Consider the following 23,718-nt stretch of genomic DNA (forward strand, 5'->3'; position numbering starts at 1 on the left):
CCCCAACCAGTCTCAACAAGCTTCATTGTTCCATTTCAAACATGTACATAAAGTTTCCCTTCTCCTTCCCACTAGCACTCACATGCTGTCTGACTTTCCTATCAATTGCATTTCTGATGAGTAGTGGTCACAAAATCTGAAAGCCTCTCTTATAAATTCTTGCATATATGCACCAGAAACATACAAGAATGTTCACAGCACAGTTGTTTGCAGTAACAAAATTGGCAATCACACAAATGACCAATAGGATTATAAATGTGCTATGTTCACAAAGTGCAGGTCTATAAAGCAATGAAAAGGAATGCATAAATTGCACAAGCAAATAAGTGAAAAAAAAGAACAAGTAAAACTAAACAATATGTGGTTTAGGGATATACACCTCCGAAGTGAATACATAGGAAGAAGAAACTACTAATGAATAATAAAAATAATATAAGTTGTGAATAATACAAGTTGGCAAATGGATGAAATAGGGAAGAAGAACGAGACAATCATAATGGGAATGTTCTCGATATTAAGTGTATTCAAGGATGTTCATTATGTCAATATGCACCATAATTTAAAATTATGTTGAATATACTAAGTGCACAATTACATATTTATAACAATGCTCATATTGTAAAAAAAAAAAAAAAAATGCTCCAAAGGGGTGTGTGTGTATGTGTGTGTGAACATTCTCTCCTAGCACAGTAGTGAGTCAACACTCCAAAACAAAACCTGGATTTCCTGAAAACCAGTCAATGATAGAGGGGGAGGGGGGGAGTGAGTGAGGTGGGGTTTGCTTGTCATGCCAGCGTGGGCATGTGTGATTTTATGAGACCAAAAGCTGTATATACTTTTCTTTCCGTTTCTTCACTATCTTCAGCTTGAACGAGTTATGCTTGTGTTCTTTGGTCTCAGAAAAAAAAGAGAATTTACAACCCAGAAAGCTTTCTTGGGGGGGGGGGGTGGAGGGGGTGTCCCTCAGCCGTGATGGGCTCAGTCCTGATGCTCCATGCAGGCCCTTCACCCGTGATGGGCTCAGTCCTGATGCTCCATGCAGGCCCTTCACCCTGGACCGAACGGAGGGTCACAGCGGGAAAGGTCACTGCCAGGGCCGCCATCCCTGCCAACCGCCACAGCCGGGACCCGGCCTCCACTGGTTTAAATGTCCGCAGTACCTGGGAGCAACTCACCCCCAGCTTCTCAAGAAGCGAAAAGCCAAGCCCTTCATCGCTGAGCGGTGGTGGGTTTACAAGCAGCAAAGCAGGGCAGGGTCGGGGGAAGAAAACGGAAGCCCACCGGGCAGCCTGAACCTGCAAAAACGTCCACACCAAGGCCTGCAAGGGAATTGCTTCCAACACCGGAGCAGCGAGACAACAACAGGAAGGAAGTCCACCCCGGGAAGTCTAGGCCTTCAAAACATAAAAGACCATAGGCACAGTCTCCGGCCTTCCGCGGAGCAAGCAGTAAAAATGGCGGCGGTCCCCCAGCCACCGGCGCTCTCGCCCCGGATTTCCCACAAGCCCCTCCGCGCCGCTAGGCTCGCAGGAAATAAAAAAAACAACACACAAAACCTGCCCCCACCGGTGTCCGGCAACTGCGCACGCGCACGGGTGACGTCACGCGAGCTCCCAGCGCTCCACCGAGCTGGCGGGTGGGGGCTTGGCTAGTTTCCGCCGCCGCGTCGCTCCGGGGTCGAGCGTCGCGTTCACGCTGCCTCCGTCGTCGCGGGGCAGCTGCTGGGGGACACGGAACCGAACCAGGGGCGCCCTGCGGCGTGGCCATGGCACTGCACCGAGTCCGGTGACAGTGGGCAGCGCAGCGGCTCGGGCCCTGAGCGCGTCTCCGCCGGGGGGCCTCGCCCTCCTCCTCGCGGGGCCGGGGCTCCTGCTACCGTTGCTGGCGCTGCTGCTGCTGCTGGCGACGGCGGCGGCCAGGATCATGTCGGGCCGCCGCTGCGCTGGCGGGGGCGCGGCCTGCTCGAGCGCGGGGGCCGAGGCCGCCGAGCCGGCCGCCCGGGAGCTGTTCGAGGCGTGCCGCAACGGGGACGTGGAGCGCGTCAAGCGGCTGGTGACGCCGGAGAAGGTGAACAGCCGCGACACGGCCGGCAGGAAGTCCACCCCGCTCCACTTCGCCGCAGGTAACCGGAGCCGGCCTGCGCCGCCGGGCCTCCCGGGCTGACCCCGCCTGCGCGCCCGCGGCTCGCCGGCCGGAGAACACGCGGGGCCCCTCACCACCCCCCCCCTCCCGACCTTTCTCCCTAAACTCTGGTCCTGGCGATCTCGCTCTCTGCCTGGGGGGGGCCGGAGAAGGCTGGGGGTGTGCCGAACGAGCCCGTCCCCCTCCACCACACCACGGTGCAAGGTTGCATTTGCGTTCTTGGGATGGGGAGAACTGTTTGATTAGTCTGGAGATTGGGGCTTTGTTTTGTTTTATCGTATCGACAATACCTGAACCAACTTCCGGTCTTGTTACCCTGAAAGGCCCCCCCCCCCCGCCACCCCCCCCTCGCAAGGATTTGTTAGACTAATGGTGTCTCCTCACTGTCCTTCGTGCACTATACCTCGTAACCACGTTTGACGTTAAGGTCCTACAGGTCCTTATTAAATGGGAGCATGTTACTTGGTAGTTGCTTAATTGGCTATTGACAACCTTAGTTTTTATAAGAGTAGCTAATCATTTGGCGACTACACTGGAAATAAGCAAGTTAGGAGGAGCTGAGCTCTGATTTAGGCAGTGTGTGGTCTCTTGACACACACACACACACACACACACACACACACACACACACACACACACACACACACACACACACACACACACACACACACACACACACACACACTTGGAATGGACTAGGATGAAAAGGAAAGATGGTTCAGGTACTGTAGCTTGAATCTAGAATTTTAAGTTGGGACTCACGTTGTCTTAGTCTTAAGATATATATCATTTGAATTTCTTTTACTACTTAACTAGGCTCCCTTCATGATTAAATTTAGTTGAAGTATTTAAAAGAGCTAGGGATGGGAGACACTGATGACTCCCAAAAAAAGCTTTTAAGCCTTTTCACTTTGAGGATAGGCTGACTTTCTAACTCCAAGTGTGTGTGGTTGAAAACAAGAGTAAGCCCTCATACTTAGGACATGTTTTATTTGGTATATATGATTGTCTAAAACAGTTACTTTGAAAAATCAGAAATTTTAAATTAGTCCTATATATCTGGCACAGGAATGATGAGCAGAGGAGCAAGAAAGATTTCCTTGTTCACAGACTTTGCTCTACAGTTTTGCTAGTTGGAGATTTGTGTGCTTTGACCTGTTTCCATTTTAAAAGGTAAATGCTACCCTGTAGCACACTTCATGGAACCTTTCTCGGTTCCCTTTGGGGAACCATATTTGGGAGAACTAGAAACCCGCTTGTGGGCAGGGAAGATGAAAAGTAAGGATACTAAAGTCAAATCGGAATCATTTTTCCTAGGATTTTGGTGCCTAGTGCTGCCTTTCTTCAGCTAATTTGAATTACCCTGTTTGACCATTTAGCCAACTCATTTGGCACACTGTTATAGCCAACTGATACATAATCCAAAGGGTAAAGTTACTTAGATTATGTTCACTTGACCTATGAGATAAAAATAACCAAGCATGATCTTAGTTGCTACCTTTCAAGAATTTGGTATATTAATTAGTTCATATCTGAAAATAGTAATATTTAGAGGTGTGAGGTTATGGTATTCGCTTCTCACTGATCCTGGCCACTTCTGTCCTACCTTCAATTCAGTCCCATAATTTTCATCACACATTTTAAATTTCACATAGATTTTGTGAAGGTTCGGATCAAAGTGGCAAACTTAATGTCTTAAGAGCCAAATTCACATCTCATAGGCTTATAGTACTAAGAAGTCAAAATACACAAAAAGGAATAATAAAACAATTCTAAGGTGTTTACATTCAGTCAGAGCTTTAAAGGATGACATTATAAACCAGGTACAGTGGCTGTAACTTCAGCTACTTGAAGCTGAGATTGAGAGGATAGGAGGTGAGAGGGTGTTTCTTAAGACCCTCATATCAACCACCAGTACAAAGTTGGTATGGTAGAGCACATCTGTCATCCCAGCTACTCAGTAGGTAACATGCAAGACCAAAATAACAAAAAGTAACAAAACAGGAAGGACAAAAGTATATCACAAAATATACACAATGAACTAATAGGACAGAAAAGTAAAAATGGACCAGAAGTGTGTCTCAAGTGGTAGAGCATCTATCTAGCAAGCACACAATCCTGAGTTCAAACTCCAATACTGCCCCTTTCCTCCCTGAACAAAAAAGATGAAATGGTCAGTTTTTTAATCTAGATGATTAGATTAATAAGTAGCACCCATTTTCATACTTTGTTTTTCTTCACTAGATATGGAACCCAGGGCCTTGCACATATGTGCTAGGCACATATTCTACACTGAACTGCACCCTCAGTCTAGTTTTCTTAACTAAATGTATCCAGCTGCATTTCCTTTTAGTATATATATGTAAGCATAATGGATGCTTAACCATAGGTAGTGGTACCATGTAATTTCCTGTCCAGTTCCTTGTGTTTTGGGTGCTGGTGGCTCACACCTATAATCCTACCTTCTCAGGATGCTGAGATCTTAGGATCTGAGGATCACAGTTGAAAGCCAGCCTAGGCAGGAAGTCTGTGAGACTCTTACCCTCAATTAGCTACCAGAAAACCAGATGTGGCACTGTGGCTCAAAGTGGTAGAGCATCAGCCTTGAGCAGAAAAGCTCAGGCACAACGCCCAGGCCCTGAGTTCAAGCCCCACAACACACATACAAAACAAAAAAGATGATGATAAAGGTTCAAAGTAGGCAATTAAAATTTGGAGGGTTTTGTTGGAGCTTTAGGTTTTGTTTTTGTTTTGTTTCCCCAGAAAGTAGGAATAAGAAATGTGTGCAGACCACAGAAGATAAACAGCCTAGAAAACGATTTGTTTTATCCTTTCATCTCCCTTCAAAAAAATTGGTTTAATCATTTGCTATCCTAAATGGAGTTAAATTCTGTTAATGATAAAGGTAATTAACATAAATAAGAATTTTTCTTCTGTTAGCTGTTTTTTTAGTATATATATATTTCTAAATCATATATTTATAGATAAATAGGACTAATGAAGTCATTTCTTGGAAGAAAAAATTACTCAGGAGATTATTTTTATTTGCCCTCTATCTGCTCCCCACCACACACAGACACATAAAGGATATGATTAGTTTTTCTGTGTGATGTATCACAAATCTTTTAAAGGTAAGAATAAGGACTTTTAAGTTTAATAAAAGGAAGAATATCTGAAGTTCCTGTGACATCTCTGCTCTGAACTTACTTCCAAAAAATAAGAGATAACAGAAACTTGGGGAGAAAGTCATTTGGTGTCCATAATTTAAAAACAAAAAAAAGGAGAAAAAATATCATTTTTTTAGAAGTCAGAGTTAAAGAGGTAGAACTCTGCTGCTTAAGATGGATGGTCAGGTGCCAGTTGTTCACGCCTGTAATCCTAACTACACAGGAGGCCTAAACCTCAGGATCACAGTTTAAAGCCAGACAAGCAGGAGAGTTGGTGAAACTCCAGTTAACCACCAAAAATGTTGGAAGTGAAGCTGTGGCTCAAATGGTAGAGCACTAGCCTTAAAAAAAAAAAAAAACAAAGGGACAGGGGTAAGCCCTAAGTTCAAGCCCCAAGACTCATACACACACATTTTTAAAAAAAGAAATATTCTTTTGAGTATGCAGAGAAATATTCTGTAGAGAAAAATATAAAATTACGTATTAGGTTTTGAAAAATCATAAATGATGAAAAGAGATACATATCTGATACGTTTATGAGGAATGAATGAAAAATTGAAAATGAGCTTGCATTGTAGAATCCAGGTCAAGTAAAATGACACTTATTTTGATGTGTAGTATATTATTGTTCCATATGCTTTGGGCTGTTAGACTGAACTTGAAGTATCAGTTTTGTGAGTTGTATATATGGGATTTCCCCCCCCCCCCCCCCCAGACGAGGGAAGCAAAATCAGAGAACCTGGAATGTTTTATGCAGGCAACAGATAAGAAAGCTGAAGTGACTTATTGTAGGATGAAAGAAGACTAGACCACTGTCTAGTCCTAGTGGACACCTGTCCACATAGGTGGAAGAGCATGGAAAAGACTAGTGTAGTTTCATCAGTCAGAACTAAATGCCAATAGGAGAAAGATCACAGGCAGTCAAACAGACTTCAACAATGTAGGTATGGAACTGACATTCAGCATTGGCTGAATGACATCTTTCCAGATTAGTTGTAGAGAGGATTTCTACGTAGCATGGGAAGTTTAACCAACAGGTTATTATCTGACTGGTACAGAAAAGTGGAATGTTTCTCTCAATTCAAGGTTTTGACAAGTCAGCCACTAAGGATATTATTATTGCTATTTGTATTGTTTCCTTTGGCTGTAGCCCAGTGTGTCATAATTATGGGAGATACACAAGACGTATTGTTTGTTTGATGGGGGGGCATTGGTCATGGGGCTTGAACTCTGGGCCTGGGCACTGTTCCTCAGCTCTTCAGCTCAAGGCTAGCACTCTACCACTTGAGCCACAGCACCACTTCTGATTTTCTGGTGGTTTATTGGAAATAAGTGTCTCATGGACTTTCCTGCCCGGGCTGGCTTTGAATGGCGATCTTCAGATCGCAGCCTCCTGAGTAGCTAGGATTACAGGCGTGAGCCACCGGCATCCAGCTGGGGATTTGGCTGTGTTGTTGTTTGAGATGTTTTGTGGTTTGGGTTTGGGTTTTGGGGTTTTTGTTGTTTGGTTTTTAATTTGGCCCTGAGTTCACACCTAAGCATCAGCAAATTTCTCTTCTTTTTTTTTTTTTTTTCTTTTCTTTCTTTTTTTTTTTTTTTTTTTTTTTGGTCAGTCATGGGGCTTGAACTCAGGGCCTGAGCTCTGTCCCTGAGCTCTTTTGCTCAAGGTTAGTGCTCTACCACTTTGAGCCACAGGGCCACTTCTGGTTTTTGAGTAGTAATTGGAGTTGAGTATCATGGGGACTATGCCTGGGCTAGCTTTGAATGGTGATCCTCAGATCTCAGCCTCCCTAGTAGCTAGGATTACAGACATTAGCTACAGGTGCCCAGCACAGAGTCCAAGGATTTAAAAATACTTGGGAATCACTATTCTTCTACCACCAAATGGCATTTTTACTCTAGACACCCCAATTGAAGACATAAAGAACAAGTTGGATGTGGGGGTACACTACTATAATCCCATCTACTTGGGAGGCAGAAGATTGAGGTCTGAGGCTTATCTCAGGCAAAAGCATGAGAAGTAACTAAAGCAAAGAGTGAATCCCTGAGTTCAAACCCCAATCTCCACTTAGGTTGGTAGGTAGGTAAAGTAATTAAGTTTGTTTTTGTTTTGGCAGTGCTGGACATGAACTCAGGGCCTTGTGCTTTCTAAGCAAGTAGTCTACAACTTAAGCTATGCCCTGGTTCAAGAAGTTTAAAATACATTCCTAAAGGGAAAAAATCTGTCAACAGTAGTCCTGGCTATCTTAAGTCAAAGATGAAGACTGCTTAAATATGTCTTTGCATCTAGGCCACAAAGTTGTCTCTGTCTCATGGCATGCTTTGATAACAACACTCAGTGGTACTAGTCTGTCTGTAAATTGTTAAGACGTCACTCTCTCATACTGTCATTACTAGTCCATCCCACCTTTGGACTGTAAAAGAGAAGTTGGAGATGATGCTCGTGAAACCTCCTAAAAGGGCCTGGAAAGGTGGCTCAGTGGTAGAGTGTTTGCTTTGTATGCATGAGGCCCTGGGTTTGATTCCTCAGCACCACATAAGCAGAAAAAGCCAAAAGTGACACTGTGACTCAAGTGGTAAAGTGCTAACCTTGAGCTGGAGAGCTGAGGGACAGAGCCCGGGCCCAGAGTCCAAGCCCCATAACCAACCAAAAAAACAAACAAACAAACAAAAACTCCTAAAAATCCTAAGTTGGTTTCTCTTTAGTAACTTTAACTGCCTCAAATCTTTTTGGACGCCATTAATATAAAAGCATGTTTCCAATATAGCAGCAAAATACAGTAATGTTAACAATAGTCATGGTTGGCAAGATAGTTCCCTAGAACTGCTGATACTAATGTCATCCATGTAGTGAAGAAACTTGACAAGAAGGAAAATGATTTTTTTTTTCCTTTTTAAATTGCCATGTTAAACTCAGAAGCTTACATTTACAAGGCAGGAGTTCTACCACTTAATCCCTCTACTAGGTCTTTGGGGTTTTTTGAGATAGAGTCTCATATCATGTTCAGATTGGTCTTTTAATATATTCTTCCTAGTTGTGCCTCTCACATACCTAGGATGACAGGTATGTACCATCGTGACCAGCTAGTAGTTGAGATGAAGCCTCATACTTTGTGCACAGGTTAGCCTTAAACTATACAATCCTCCTGATTTCTGTTTCCCAAGAAGCTAAGATTATAAGCTTGTCATACTGTACCTGGCTTTTCTTAGCCATCAACTTCATATTCCCTGTGGAGGGTCCTTTGCCTCCTATTCCAACAAAGCACAAGACAAGGGTTAAACAGATATTTATCAAACTATGTGCCACACACTGATTTTGTTCCCCGGTAGAAATAGAAATGAACAGGACTTACTACCAACCATGGTTTTAAATGATACAAATTATTGATCAACAAGTATACTTTGAACCTGGCTATCTTTTTTTTTTGGGGGGGGGGGTCCGGTCGTGGGGCCTGAACTCTGGGCGCTGTCCCTCAGCTCTTCAGCTCAAGGCTAGCGCTCTACCACTTGAGCCACAGCGCCACTTCTGGTTTTTTTCTTTTTTCTTATGTGGTGCTGAGGAATCGAGCCCAGGGCCTCAGGCATGCAAGGCAAGCGCTCTACCACTGAGCCACCTTCCCAGCCCCTGAACCTGGCTATCTTTGCTTCACTGTCAGGACCTTATAATAGACTTATACTTGATAAATGATTTTGCCAAGGTTTTTACATATAGAGCAGTGTTTGAAGATTAGTGTTGTTCTATAATTATAAAATAAACTGTGTCTTCAGCATCCATGCAGCCTTCTAACCTTAGGCTTCTGATTCTTCAGAATCTGTAGTATATTAGATTGAACAGAATATAAATGCTCGTGTTCTACTTCACTACTCAGAGCAGATTAAAGTGTACTTTGTAAAACTAATTTTTCTTTAAGAAATAAGTACTTACCAGAAGTTTGAAGACCCTAAGAGAGAGGATTTCATGAGGGAATTACCCCCTGAGAGTTTGGGAAGCACTTGAAAGGCTTTACCAAATTCCCATTAGTGAGGATCCTACCATACTTCTTCCTCTCTGTTCCTTTCCTTTCCTTTCTTTTTCTTTCTCTTCTTTCTCTTTTTCTTTCTCTTTCTCTTTTTCTTTTTCTCTTTTTCTTTCTCCTTTTTCTTTTTCTTTTTCTTTGTTGTGCCAGTCCTAGGGCTTGAACTCAGGGCTTGGGTGCTTTCCCAGAATTTCTTTTAGCTCAAGGCTAAATATAGCTGCCAAGATGTGGATTTAAACATTTAAAATATTAGACTCTACTATCTCAGCAAATGACATCCACTCACATCTATTATTATAGTTCTTACATGTGACCTTAAAAACACACTGATCGGGCTGGGAAGGTGGCTCAGTGGTAGAGCGCTTGCCTTGCATGCATGAGGCCCTGGGTTCGATTCCTCAGCACCACATAATCAGGAAAAAAAAAAAAGGCGGAAGTGGCGCTGTGGCTCATGTGGTAGAGTGCTAGCCTTGAGCTGAAGAGCTGAGGGACAGTACCCAGGCCGAGTTCAGGCCCACAACTGGACATATACACACACACAAAAACACTGATCTCTCTGGGCACCGGTGTCTCATGCCAGTAATTCTAGCTACTCAGGAGTCTGAGATCTGAGGATCATGGTTCAAAGGCAGCCCGGGCAGGAAAGTCTGTTAGACTCTTATCTCCAATTAACCACAAGAAAACCAGAAGTGGCTCTGTGGCTCAAGTGGTAGAGTGCTCGCCTTGAGCTGAATGAAGAGTGCAGGGACAGCGCCCAGGCCCAGAGTTCAAGCCCCACGACTGACAGAAAAAAAAACAAAAAAACAAAAACCAAAAAACCACTGATCTCTGCTGGCAGTCTCTAGATTGATTTGAGGCATCTTTCTGGTTTTCTGGGACAGGGGTGTGTATCCCAAATTATCCATAAACTCTTTATCCTCTGCCTCCCTACTGTTAGAATTGTAGGCATGTACCACTTTGGTGGCTGATTTTAGAACTGGTAATAGCTGGAGAAGCATGTTGATACAAAATCATTAATATAGGAGATATGATATCTGTATCTTGGAATTTTGGTAATTATATAGATGTAGTCACTTGACTTGTTTTAACCATTATTCCTCCTCAGCTTAAACTGGTTCAATAATGTCTTTAATCCTGACTTCAAGCACCCCTCTTCTTGCCAGTGAATTTTTTTTCCTTTTCTTCTCTCCCCTCCCCAGTTTAGGTTTGAACTTGGGGTCCCCATGCTTGATAGGCGGGCAATTTACTATTGAAGTCCTATCTCTCCAGATGTTTTTGTTTTGGCTGTTTCTGAGATTGGTTCTTGCTTTTTGCCCAGGCCTACCTGGACTACAGCCTTCCTTTTTATGTTTACCACCATAGCTAGGATGACAGGTATGTGACACTGGGCTCAGCTTTTTTACTGCTTGAGATGGACTTTTTTGACATGGCTGTCATGAACTTTTGACATGACTGTCCTGGAGTGGTGGTTTCCCCCAATTTCAGCCTCTCAAGTAGCTAGGATTTCAGTCATGAGCCACTGCACTGGATTCTTTCCAGTGACATTTTGACAGAGATTACTACTTGGCCCTCAGCTAGATTGTTACTGTTTGGAACAAATATCTTCTCAATTGACAGTTTCTTGTAACAACTCCCATCTTCAGTTGTCTCTAGGCCTCCTCCACCAGGGGGGATGTGGAAGGAGTTAGCCTGTGGGTCACTACTTACCAGGAACATTTACTAGTTTTTCCTTATTTTGATTCCTTTTCTTTGTGTCTCCAATTTAAGAAAACTGTGTATGTGTATGTGTGCACACACGCGTATACACTCTCGCATCCAAATCCTAGGGCTTGAACTTAGACCTACGTGCTGTCCCCTCAAGCTTTTTTGCTCTACCACTTGAGCCAAAGCTTGAGTCTGGCTTTTTGGTGGTCAATTAGAGATAAGAGTCTCACAAACTTTGCTTCCCTAGGCTGGTTTCAAACCCCAGTCCTCAGCTCTCAGCCTCCTGAGTAGCTAGGATTACACCAGTGTGTCTTAAGAAGACTTCTAAAAGCTTCTTCCAGGTGGGTGCTGAGTGGTTGAGATAGGGCCATAGTAAATTACATAATAGGTAAGGAAAATATCACTAATCCCCAGGACGTGATGAAGATGACTGGAGTAGGAGTTAATGACAATAGACATAGCCTTCCCTTCCTTTTTGACTCTATATAGTGTTGTCCTTCTTAGTCATCTTTCTGGTATTATGATATATTCATTTAGCAAGCATCAACAAATTGTTGTTTACCACATTACTGCAAAGGACATTGAGGAACTAACAGTAAATTCGCTTAGTTCTTTCTCTTTATAGAACCAAGAGTCTAGAAGCTAAGCCCCGGGCTATAAATCCATCACTCTAATCCTATTACTTGGGAGGCTGAAAGGGATAGTCAGAGTTCAAGGCCACCCTCCTGTCCTCCCTGTTTCAAAATACAAGAAAAGAGAATGCAAGTAGTTACAAGTTTTAATAAGTGCCAGAGCACCTTTTCCAAACTAAATCCATAAAAGTGAAAGGAGTTATGTTTAAATGAAGAGCATTCCAAGTAGAAAGGTATCATTTGCCAAGTCTGTAGCGTACTTGACAAACTCAAAGCTTGGTTCATAGTCAGGGAGTCAAAAAGATATAAAGTTAAAGATAATGATAAAAGCCAGTTTATGCTGGAAACCATAGTAAAGTGTTAGTATTTTGCTCTAAGAACATTCATACAAAACTAGTTAATCAAACAGCTGTGTGATATGATTTGTTGCTAATGTTGTTTTGAGTGTTGTTGGGTGTTTGTTTTGTTGTTGTTGTTGTTGTTGTTGTTGAGACTGGATTTTACGCTGTATCCCAGCCGGCTTTGAACTCATGATCCTCCTCTTTATTTTCCTGAGTTATATCTGGCTCATGATGTTTGTGTTTTTTTCAAGTTGCTAGAAAAACAGTGGACATAAGAAGTGCACGTAAGCCAGGTCCTGGTAGTTCACACCAGTGATCGTAGCTACTCAGGAGGCTGAACATGTTGACCATGTTTCAGAGACAGCCCAGGCAGAAATGTTCATGCGACTCTCATTTCCAGTAAACTCAGAAAAAGCTGGAAGTGGCGCTGTTGCTCAAGTGGTAGAGTGCTGGCCTTGAACACAGAGAGACTTAGGAATAGTGTGTCCAGACCCTGAGTGCAAGCCCTAGGACTGACAAAAAAGAAAAAGAAAAGCTCACTTAAGAAAGCCCACTTGGGGTAGTTGAAGTTGGAGGTAATGGTGGTTGAAATAGGGCAGTATAAGTGAAGATGAAGAAAAACTCAGACCAAATTAAGTTAGAGATACCTTTAAAATATCAAGGTAAAAAACATTCTAGAATTTAGGTTGAAGATTTAAATTTTTTTTATCAATTATTTATTTGCCAGTCTTGGGTCTTGAACTCAGGGCCTGGGCACTGTCCCTGAGCTGCTTTTTGCTCAAAGCTAGCATTGTACCTCTTGAGCCACAGCTTTACTTCTATTTTTTCTGTTTATGTGGTACTGAGGAATCAAATGCAGGGCTTCTTGCAGGCTAGGCAAGCACTCTACTACTAAGCCATATTCCCAGCCCCTGAAGATTTAAATTTCAGGATGTGTAATTAGATGGTATTTAAGAATATAAGCATAGATAACATCATCTAAAAAGAGGATAGAGAACCAAATCTTAAGGAATTTCAGTATGTAGAAATTGAATAGAGGAAGTAAGAAGCCCCCAGGGAAACAGCACATGTCCAAACTTGAATTCCTTGCTTTTCACCAGTAGTCGGTTTCATCTGAAGCTTTTCCCTTTTCAGTTGATGAAAAAACTATAATCAATCTTCCATTACTCAAGCCAGACATCTTGAGGTCATCTATGACTACTGGATCTAAGTTGCTCTTGCTCTCTCATACTCATATTCTCACCACATCCAACCCGTTAGTCAACTGTGCTGGCTCTACCTTCAGTTTACCCAGAATCTGACACTTATATCCTGACAAGTACCACCAAATTGTGATCCAGGCCACTACAATCTCTTGCCTACTTCTGTCTATCCCAGCAGCAGCCAGAGAGTAATGTAAGTCATGTCATGTTACTTGTCAGATGAAAACTCTAGGTACTCTCCATTTTCCTCCAAGTTAAAGAGGAAAAATAAAAGGCCAAATTTCATTCATAATGATGTCTCTATCTGGCATCTTCACAGAGCTTCATTTCCTACTATACTGTAAAGCCGAATTCAGAAATCCTTACCCAAAAGACCACCAGAGACAGTCACCAATGTAAAAGCAAAGGAGTCTTTATTGCAAGCTCAAGCTTGGTCCCCCCGCGTACATGGCAGCAGCCCATGACGCTGAGAGGCCCCGAGCCCAGGGTTACAGCACTTTTTATACATTTTTTAGGGAAGGCAGGGGCTTTGCATACATCATAACTTCTTGTAACAAATGACTACAAACCGCAGGAAAATCATAAAACAACTATATAGTATGATTGGCGCACTACAAAGCGGGAAAGGACCAGAAACAAGTTGTTGGTTAGATCAAGGGGGCTGACGTACTTTAAACTGGTTGGCTTGCACCACAGGGGAGTCTCAAGAGGAGAGGTGCTAAACTGCAGGGTGTCTGGTTTAGAGCATGGTCACCAGACCCCAGGAGGGGCAGTTCTGGAATTTCAGATACCTTGACATACTGTCTTGAGAAAACACCATCTGTGGTTCCGAGAATTGTTTGTACAAGGCTTGCTGTCCTAATCCCTAGCATTGGGGCTGAAGTGGGTCAAGGGTTAAGTTGCAGAACTGAGATGGGGGTCTTAAGTGAAATGGAGTTGCTTAGGTTCCTCAATACTAAACTCCTTTCTCACTCCATGCTGCCTCTTTACAGTTAGCTGGTTTGGCTAACTCATCTCTTTTCAAGCCTTTGATCCAGTGTAACAATCTCAGAGAGTCCTATGGTGACTGACCTATGCTGGTTACTCCCTGCCCTGCTCTTCTTTTACTTGCCATCTGGAAATATTCTTATTTTTTGTATTTATTGCTCATCTTTCTCATCCCTATAGAAGAGAAGTTCCTCAAAAGCAAGAATTTTGTTTGCTGAGTGGTATGGCTTAGAACACCAGAAAGTTATATGGCACATAGCTATTATTTCTTGACCTTTTGCTAAATGAATGACTGAAACAAGGACTATCAGTAGAACGTACTGCTTTAGAATCTTTGAAGAAAGTGTTTCAGGAAGGAAGAAAATAGGAAAGTTATTAAATTTCACTTGTGTGTCTTCATCAGATACAGACTAGATGTGTTCTTTGGATTTGGCAATATGAAGACCTAAGTGACCTTTTTTTTTTTTTTTTTTTTTTTTTGTCGGCCGTGGGGCTTGAACTCTGGGCCTGGGCGCTGTCCCTCAGCTCTTCAGCTCAAGGCGAGCACTCTACCACTTGAGCTACAGCGCCACTTCCGGTTTTCTGGTGGTTTATTGGAGATAGGAGTCTCACGGTCTCTCCTGCCCGGGCTGGCTTTGAACCGCGATCCTCAGATCTCAGCCTCCTGAGTAGCTAGGATTACAGGCATGAGCCATCAGCGCCCGGCCCTAAGTGACCTTATTATAAGTAGTTACAAGAAAAATTCAGAAGTCACTTGTGATTGGGAGAGGAGTAAATAGGAGATTTGAACAAACTGTTATTCCCACTCAGAGATGGGAATGTGAGTTCTTAGAGAATACTTTCTACAAAATGGAAGGAATTTGTAGGTATATGTTGTTACCTAAGAGAGAAGGGACAGATTAATAAAGGAAAGTAATGACTGAAAATGTGAGAAAGAGCTACAGTGAAGGTGAGAAATTGAAAGTGTACTTTCAACAAAACATAGAATATTAATGTTTTCTAGTCAGCTTCATTAATGGTTTTTTTTTTTTTTTTTTGGCTTTTTTGGGGTTTTTGTTTTTGGGTCCGGTTGTGGGGCCTGAACTCTGGGCCTGGGCGCTGTCCCTCATCTCTTCAGCTCAAGGCTAGTGCTCTACCACTTGAGCCACAACGCCACTTCCGGCTTTTTTCTTTTTGCCTATGTGGTGCTGAAGAATCAAACCCAGGGCCTCATGCATGCAAGGCAAGCGCTCTACCACTGAGCCACCTTCCCAGCCCAAGTTTCATTAATGTTTACGCATGATTTTAACTTTAATCATTATGCTCATTATTCCAATGTGTGTTCTCTAATTCAGTCTGATTCCTGAGTTCAGAAGTCTTGAATCTACTAACTGGGCATTTGATAGCAACATTGTTTGTAAAGATTGGGAAAAAAAATTTTTTTTTTGATCGGTGGTGGGGCTTGAACTCTGGGCCTGGGCGCTGTCCCTCAGCTCTTCAGCTCTAGGCGAGCACTCTACCACTTGAGCTACAGCGCCACTTCCGATTTTCTGATGGTTTATTGGAGATAAGAGTCTCACAGTCTCTCCTGCCCGGGCTGGCTTTGAACCTCGATCCTCAGATCTCAGCCTCCTGAGTAGCTAGGATTACAGGTATGAGCCACCAGAGCCCGGTGGAAAATAATTTTTAAAATAAGGATTAAGAAATAATTTAATGGCTGAGTGCTAGTGGTTCATGTCTGTAATCCTAGCTCCTCAGGAAGCTGAGATCTGAGAATTGAGGGTCAGAGCCAGCCCAGGCAAGAAAGCTCCAATTAACTACCAGAAAACTAGAAGTGGTGCTGTGGCTCAATGCTAGCCTTGAGCAAAAGATAGTACCCAGAGATAGTACCCAGACCCTAAGTTTAAGCCCCATGATGGACAAAAAGGAAAAGTAAAAATAATTAAACTCAACTGTGAGAATGGAGCTAGTTAAAACTTTGATATTTCCAGCAAATAAAACATAAATTAAAAGGAGTTGATTTCTAGGAAGTTACTAGATTTTTTTTGATGAAAGATGCGTATAGTATCTTTAATATATATATATGTATTTTGTGTATGTATATATATATATGTATATATACATATATATGTAATTACAATCAGGGGAAATTGGGAATAAGGGTAGAAGTACATCCTTTTCTTCCAGCCTTGTAATTGTTACCAATTCTGTTCACAAGAACCCATCCTATGGGCTGGGGAGATGGCTCAGTGGTAGAGCACTTGCCTTGCATTCATGAGGCCCTGGGTTCGATTCCTCAGCACCACATAAGCAAAAAGAAAAAAGCTGGAAGTGGCGCTGTGGCTCAAGTGATAGAGCGCTAGCCTTGAGCTGAAGAGCTGAGGGCAGTGCCCAGGCCCAGAGTTCAGGCCCACGACTGGACCCAAAAAAAAAAAGAAAAAAAAAAAAAGAACCCATCCTAAACACTAAGTCAGTCTTGATTTTGGGCCCTTGTCAGTTATCACATGGATTATGAGATAACTACTCATCTAAATAAAGTCTTGACCTATTTACTTCTGTCTCCACATTTCATCCATTAATCCACATATCACCAAGATGATCTTTCTAAGAAAGAAAATATTGATGTGTTTTAGCATTGTTTTCAAATGGTAAGAAGTGGTTCAAAAAGATAAAGGTATATTTTCTTTGGGGATTTTGTGAAAAGGAGGAAGAAGATTGTTCACATCAGTTAATTTGAACTATGGGTACAACTATATCAGTCTGATACTTAGTAAACATGGCATAAACATGTATTCAAGTCATAAATAAAATTTTATTGAAATCTGAAAAACACTACTTTGTAAGTTCAAACACTACCTTAGTGTGACATTCAAGGATCTTCCTGATCTGCCATCTGCCACTTTGAACATTGTCTGGCTCTGGGCTGTTATGAAGGATTTGCTCTTTCATGCTTCCATCCACATGTGTATTTTGTTTCTTCTGCTTGGACTGCAATGACTTTTCCTTAAATTGTGAGCTTATTGAAATGAGGGAAGATACAAATATATTCATTATTGTGGCTGGAAACCTAACTCTCCTTCCCTCCCCTCGTCCTCCCAAAAATGTGTGTGTGTGTGCGCGTGCACATACACACACACACACACAGTCTTTTCAGCCCTTTTTAACTTCTTTTCAGTTGCAACTAGTTTCTTACCAACCTAGAAAGACTAAGTCTTATCCACTCCCGTGCCTGTCATCATAAAAAAGATTGTATGTACACTGGATTCTAAGAATATTACTAAGAATTTTTAGAAGAGTAAAGTATTTTCATTCACCCACACATACCCTTCCATTTTTTAACATACTCTCACTGATAGACACATCCTTCCATGTTTTAACATACCATGAAAATACTTTTCATTTCACAGTAAGCTTTAAAAAGTTATTAAGCCAGGCACGCTCACGCTTATAATCCTAGCTACTCAGGAAGCAGGAAGTGGAGCTGTGGCTCAAAGTGGTATAAACTGAATTCAGGGCCTTGCACTTGGCTACTCAAGTGCTTATCCACTGAGCTAAGTTCCCAACTTCAAGCTCATCTGATTTGTTTTGTTTTTCTTACTGCTTTCATAGAGGCTGTAAAAATAACAGAAACATTTTATGAGGTAGATGTGGAGAAGAGATTCTAACAAAAGTTAATTTTGTCACTGCTTTATAAGAGAGTCTTTTTTTGTTGTTGTTGGCTTGAACTCTGGGCCTGGGCACTGACCCTGATGCCCTTCAGCTCAAGGCAAGCATTCTACCACTTGAGCCACAGCACCACTTCCAGTTTTCTGGTGGTTAATTGGAGATACAAGGACTTCCTGCCTAGGCTGGTTTCAGATCTGAGCCTCCTGAGTAGCTAGGATTACAGGTGTGAGCCACCACAGGGCCCAGCAAGGTAGTCATTTATATATGTAAGTCATGTATTTTGAAAAGGTGTATATCTTTAGTATATGTTAAATATATAACACTCTGAATCTGAAATTTAAAATGCAACTAGTGGGAAATATCTGAAGTTTTGAGTTTTTCTATTAATTTTGTGATCTCTTTGAAGTTAGTACCAGCACCGACTAAGGCACTAAGGTCCCAAGACTACTAAAGAAAGATTTGGCTTTTATCATTAAAGTTTGTTAGTGGTGTATTTCAGATCACCTTTCTTATTCAAGAATAAACTGTTGAATTTATTGTTTTCCAACCTAGAATGTTTTAGCATGATTTATACTTGGTGATTCTAGTATATTTTCCTTGGTGAACTTTAAATGAACAATTTGTTTTCTCGTAGGTTTTGGACGGAAAGATGTAGTCGAATATCTACTTCAGAATGGTGCAAATGTCCAAGCACGTGATGATGGGGGCCTTATTCCCCTTCATAACGCATGTTCTTTTGGTCATGCTGAAGTAGTCAATCTCCTTTTGCAACATGGTGCAGACCCAAATGCTCGAGATAATTGGAATTACACTCCTCTCCATGAAGCTGCAATTAAAGGAAAAATTGATGTTTGCATTGGTAAGACTATTTGAATTTCAGAATTTTCCAGATGTTATCATTACTAAATGCAAAATGGTATTATTGCTGATATCAAATTCTGCCAAATTGAACTTAAGTATTTAGGAACACTTCAGATTGGGTTGTGATAGCTCTTGATTTGTAATCCTAGCTACTTGGGAGATAGAGATCAGAATGATCACAGTTGGAGACTAGTCCTGTCAAAAAGTTCATGTGGCTGGGAAGGTGGCTCAGTGGTAGAGTGCTTGCCTTGCATGCATGAGGCCCTGGGTTCGATGCCTCAGCACCACATAAGCAGAAAAAGCCGGAAGTGGTGCTATGGCTCAAGTGGTAGAGCCCTAGCCTTGAGCTGAATTGCTGAAGGACAGTGCCCAGGCCCAGAGTTCAGGCCCCACAACTGACAAAAAAAAAAAGTTCAAAAGCTGGGCATATTTGTCATTTCAGCTATGCATGTAGCATAAATAAGCTTAGGGCAGTCCAGCCCAGGCATTATGAAAGCAAAAAGGGCTATGGGTGTGGCTCAAATGGTAGAGTGCTTACCTGACGTTCTTGATTTCAAACCTTAGTACTAAGGGTATGGGGGAACTATTCGTTGAATGTACTTTTTATAGTACTAAGTTTAAACTCTGGAGACTAGAGTATACAGTTCCTTTTCTCACAAAACTTGGATTCTCTTGGAAGATAAAATCAGAAAGAACCAAATAAAGACAAGATGGAAGTAAACTGTTGAGTGATACTGGATAAAGATTAGTAAAGTAACTTAGCTGAAGTCAAGTCTCAAGGGCCAATTACATGGAGTCTTTTTAATGGAAGAAAGGTAGGTAGGGACTTCTTTAAAAGAGTTTTGCATGCTAGATTTAAGAAGCTTTATATAACTTTGTAGGCAGTGTGTACTTTTCAAGATACTTAAAGGGAGTAGGTTTATGAAAATATAGAACATTTTAGAAAGAGTAATCTAGTAGGGAGCTGGGTAAATGGGTGGCATCATGGAGCCTAGTTAGGGCACTGTAAAATATCCATGTGAGAGATAGGGAAATGACCTAGGAATATTCAGATTAGAAATGACGGGTTAAATAAAAAAGCATTTGATGGAAAATTTTTTCCATTATTAGTGTTTAGAATATTTGAGCCCAACAAATGAGAGATGAAGGAATGGTTTATATCTTGGTTGGTTTCAGTTTTTACCTACCTACCCTACTCCTTAGACTTGTATACCTTGCTGTTGAATCTTTGTGTGGTAACAATGAATAGTGAACTTGTACTGATTAATTCTGTTTTTCTTCACACAAAAAAAGGAGATGAAAACTTTACAGAAAGTTTAAGTGAGCTATTTAGTATTTTCATCCTACAGATCTGATTCCTGATCTGTCTGTGGCTTTAGATACTGCATTTCTGTCTTGACATAGCAGCCTTTCTAGCATATGTAGCACTCCTTAGAATGGGGGGGGGTCCGGTCGTGGGGCCTGAACTCTGGGCCTGGGTGCTGTCCCTCAGCTCTTCAGCTCAAGGCTAGCGCGCTACCACTTGAGCCACAGCACCTCTTCCAGCTTTTTTCTTTTTTTGCTTATGTGGTGCTGAGGAATCGAACCCAGGGCCTCATGCATGCAAGGCAAGCGCTTTACCATGAGCCACCTTCCCAGCCCTGAACCAGAATTTTTAAGAAAGTGACATACCAAAATCAAGTTGTTAGCTGGGAAGGTGGCTTAGTGGTAGAGTGCTTGCCTCGCATGCATGAAGCCTGGGTTCAATTCCTCAGTACCACATAAACAAAAATGCCAGAAGTGGTACTGTGGCTCCAGTGGTAAAGTGTTAGCCTTGAGTTCAAGCCCAGGACTGGCGGCAAAAAAAAAAAGAAGAAACTCAAGTGTCATGATTTGCCATTTTGAAAATTTTGGTGCTTTGCAGTTCTCCTACAACATGGAGCTGAGCCGACCATTCGAAATACAGATGGAAGGACAGCATTGGATCTAGCAGACCCATCTGCCAAAGCAGTACTGACTGGTAAGTCTGTGTACCTTCCTTGGGGTTCTTTCTGTTTTTGTTTTTTGTTGTTGTTGTTGTTCTGGTCCTGAGCTTGAAATCAGAACCTGAGTACTCTCCTGACCACCTTTTCTGCTCTAGGCTTGCATTCTATCACTAGAGCCACAGTTCCACTTGGGTTTTTGGTGCTTAGTTGGAGATAAGAGTCTTAAGGGCTTACCTGTAGCCCAGGCTACATTTGAAACAAGATCCTCAGATCTCAGCCTCTTGAGTAACATGAACTAACAATGCCCAGCCCTCCTTGGTTTGCTTGTTTGTTTTTGGTCAGTCATGGGGCATGAACTCTGGACCTGAGAACCGACCCTCAACTCTTCAGCTCAAGGCTAGTGCTCTACCACTTGAGCCACAGCGCCACTTCCAGTTTTCTGGTGGTTCATTGGAGTTAAGAATCTCACAGACTTTCCTACTTAGGCTGGCTTTGAACCACAATCTTCAGACCTCAACCTCCTGAGTAGCTAGGATTACAGGCATGAGCCACCACCACGCAGCCCTCCTTGGTTTTTATTTATTTTTTTTTTTTTTAATTTTTTTTATTGTAGAGATACTATACAGAGGGTTACAGTTACATGAGTGAGGTAATGAGTACACTTCCACTTCCTCTTGAACATTGTTACCCCCTCCATTGTTTTCCCCCTACCATCCCCTCCCTCCCTCCCTTCCCCAAGGTTCTTTTTTTTTTTTTTTTTTTTGATCGTGATTAAGTGATTACTTAATTTCCAGAAATTCACAGTATTGTGGAATAATGATGCTCATTTAAAGTCACAAGTTCATTCTAACTTTCCTGGAGCAAATTGTCTATCACAGTCTGTAATATATAACGGTGCTCATATGTTATATACCATATATGTGATCAGCAGCATGGGGATATTTAGTAGTGGTTCAACCAGATGAGTGGGAGTTCTTTGTTTCTTAAGTCCTGTTAGTTTTGTCATATCACCTAACCTTTTGGATTCATCATCCACTTATCAGGGAGACCATGTACTGTTTGTCTCTTCGTTCTTGGCTTACCTCGCTCAACATGATTCCTTCTAGCTCCATCCATTTCCCTGCAAATGCCATTATTTTGTCATTTCTAATGGCTGCATAATATTCCATTGTGTATAGATACCACAATTTTTGGATCCATTCATCTGTGGTGGGGCATCTAGGTTGTTTCCATATCCTAGCTATTGCGAACAGTGCTGCAATAAACATGGAGGTGCACGTGTCCTTGTATATTGGTTCCTGTTGTTCAGGGTAGATGCCTAGAAGTGGTATGACTGGGTCGTAAGGGAGGTCAATCTTTAGCTTTCTAAGGACCCTCCAGACTGCTTTCCAAAGTGGTTGTATGAGTGTCCATTCCCACCAGCAGTGTAATAGCGTTCCTCGTTCTCCACATCCCCTCCAGCATTTGTCGTTGGCTGATTTGTGGATGTGGGACATTCTGACTGGGGTAAGGTGGTATCTCAGGGTTGTCTTTATTTGCATTTCCTTCACCACCAGGGATGATGAACATTTCCTCATGTGTTTCTTTGCCATTTTTATTTCTTCATTTGAGAAGTCCCTCTTTAGTTCCCTTGCCCATTTAGTAATTGGTGTGTTGGGTTTGGGAGGGATTAGTTTCTTGAGTTCCCTGTATATACAGGATGTTAACCCCTTGTCTGATATATTGCTGGTAAATATTTTTTCCCAATTAGTTGGTTGTCTTTCTAGCTTGGTTGCGATAGCTTTATCTGTGCAGAAGCTTTTTATTTTAAGGTAGTCCCATTTGTCGAGTCTCTCTCCAATTTGTTGTGACCCTGGGACTCTGTTCAGGAAGTTCCTTCCTGTGCCTATTAGTTCAAGTGTCTCTCCTACTCTGTCCTGCAGTAGTTTCAGAGATTCAGGTTTAATGTTAAGGTCTTTAATCCATTTTGAGTTGATGTTGGTGCATGGTGATAGGCTGGGGTCCACTTTTAGTTTTCTGCATGTGGCTGCCCAGTTTTCCCAGCACCAACGGTTGAAGAGGCTGTGTTTCTTCCATTGTATGTCTTTGGCTCCTTTGTCGAATATCAGCTGGCTGTAGGCCTGTGGATTTATTTCTGGATCTTCTATTCTGTTCCATTGGTCTTCGGGTCTGTTTTTGTGCCAGTACCATGCTGTCTTTGTTATTATAGCTCTGTAGTAGAGTTTGAAGTTCGGCATGGATAGCCCTCCCATATTGTCTTTATCCCCTAGAATTGTTTTGGCTATTCTAGGTCTTTTGTTGTTCCATATGAATTTTTGGACTGTTTTCTGTATTTCAGTGATGTACGTCATTGGGATTTTAATAGGAATTGCATTGAATTTGTATATTAGTTTTGGAAGTATTACCATCTTTACTATATTAAGTCGGCCTATCCAGGAGCATGGGAGGTCTTTCCATTTCCTAGTGTCTTCTGCAATTTCTTTCTTTAACTTTTTATAGTTCTCATTAAATAGTTCTTTTACATCTTTGGTTAGGTTAATTCCTAAATATTTTATTTTTCGGGAGGTTATTGTGAATGGGGTTGCTCCCTTTATTTCCCTCTCTTCCTGTACATTATCTGTGTATAGGAAGGCAACTGATTTTTGTGGGTTTATTTTGTATCCTGCTATTTTGCCAAAGTGATTTATGATTTCTAAGAGTTTGGGGATGGAGTTTTTGGGATCGTGGAGGTATAGTATCATGTCGTCTGCAAAAAGGGATAGTTTAACTTCTTCTTTTCCTATGAGGATCCCTTTAATGTCTTTTTCTTGCCTTATTGCCCTGGCTAAGGGTTCTAGGACTATATTGAAGAGGAGTGGAGACAGTGGGCATCCTTGCCTTGTTCCTGATTTTAGGAGAATTGGTTGTAGCTTTTCCCCATTAAGTATAATATTGGCTATTGGTCTGTCATAAATGGCTTTTATTGTTTTTAGAAATGTTCCTTCTATTCCTATTTTCTCCAGAGCTTTTAGCATGAATGAATGTTGAATTTTGTCAAAGGCCTTTTCTGCATCTGTA

General features: G+C 41.9%; 1 protein-coding gene across 3 annotated transcripts in view; it reads left to right on the plus strand.

Moving 5' to 3' along the window:
• Positions 1-1,610: 1,610 nt before the first annotated feature.
• The window catches only part of Tnks2 (tankyrase 2), an 88,744-nt gene continuing 66,636 nt past the window's right edge, over positions 1,611-23,718 (plus strand). For 2 of the 3 annotated variants that reach the window (XM_070021188.1, XM_070021187.1), the window contains exons 1-3: positions 1,690-2,122; positions 18,471-18,695; positions 20,601-20,696. In XM_070021188.1, coding sequence (XP_069877289.1) covers positions 1,924-2,122; positions 18,471-18,695; positions 20,601-20,696 — 520 coding nt within the window. In that variant the 5' untranslated portion in view covers positions 1,690-1,923. Of the gene's footprint in view, positions 2,123-18,470; positions 18,696-20,600; positions 20,697-23,718 lie in introns of all 3 variants that reach the window. The other variant, XM_070021186.1, reaches the window with a different exon arrangement.

Source organism: Dipodomys merriami, unplaced genomic scaffold, assembly GCF_024711535.1.
Source record: "Dipodomys merriami isolate MVZ:Mamm:240054 unplaced genomic scaffold, mDipMer1.0.p SCAF_14, whole genome shotgun sequence".
In the NCBI taxonomy this organism is placed as follows: domain Eukaryota; kingdom Metazoa; phylum Chordata; class Mammalia; order Rodentia; family Heteromyidae; genus Dipodomys; species Dipodomys merriami.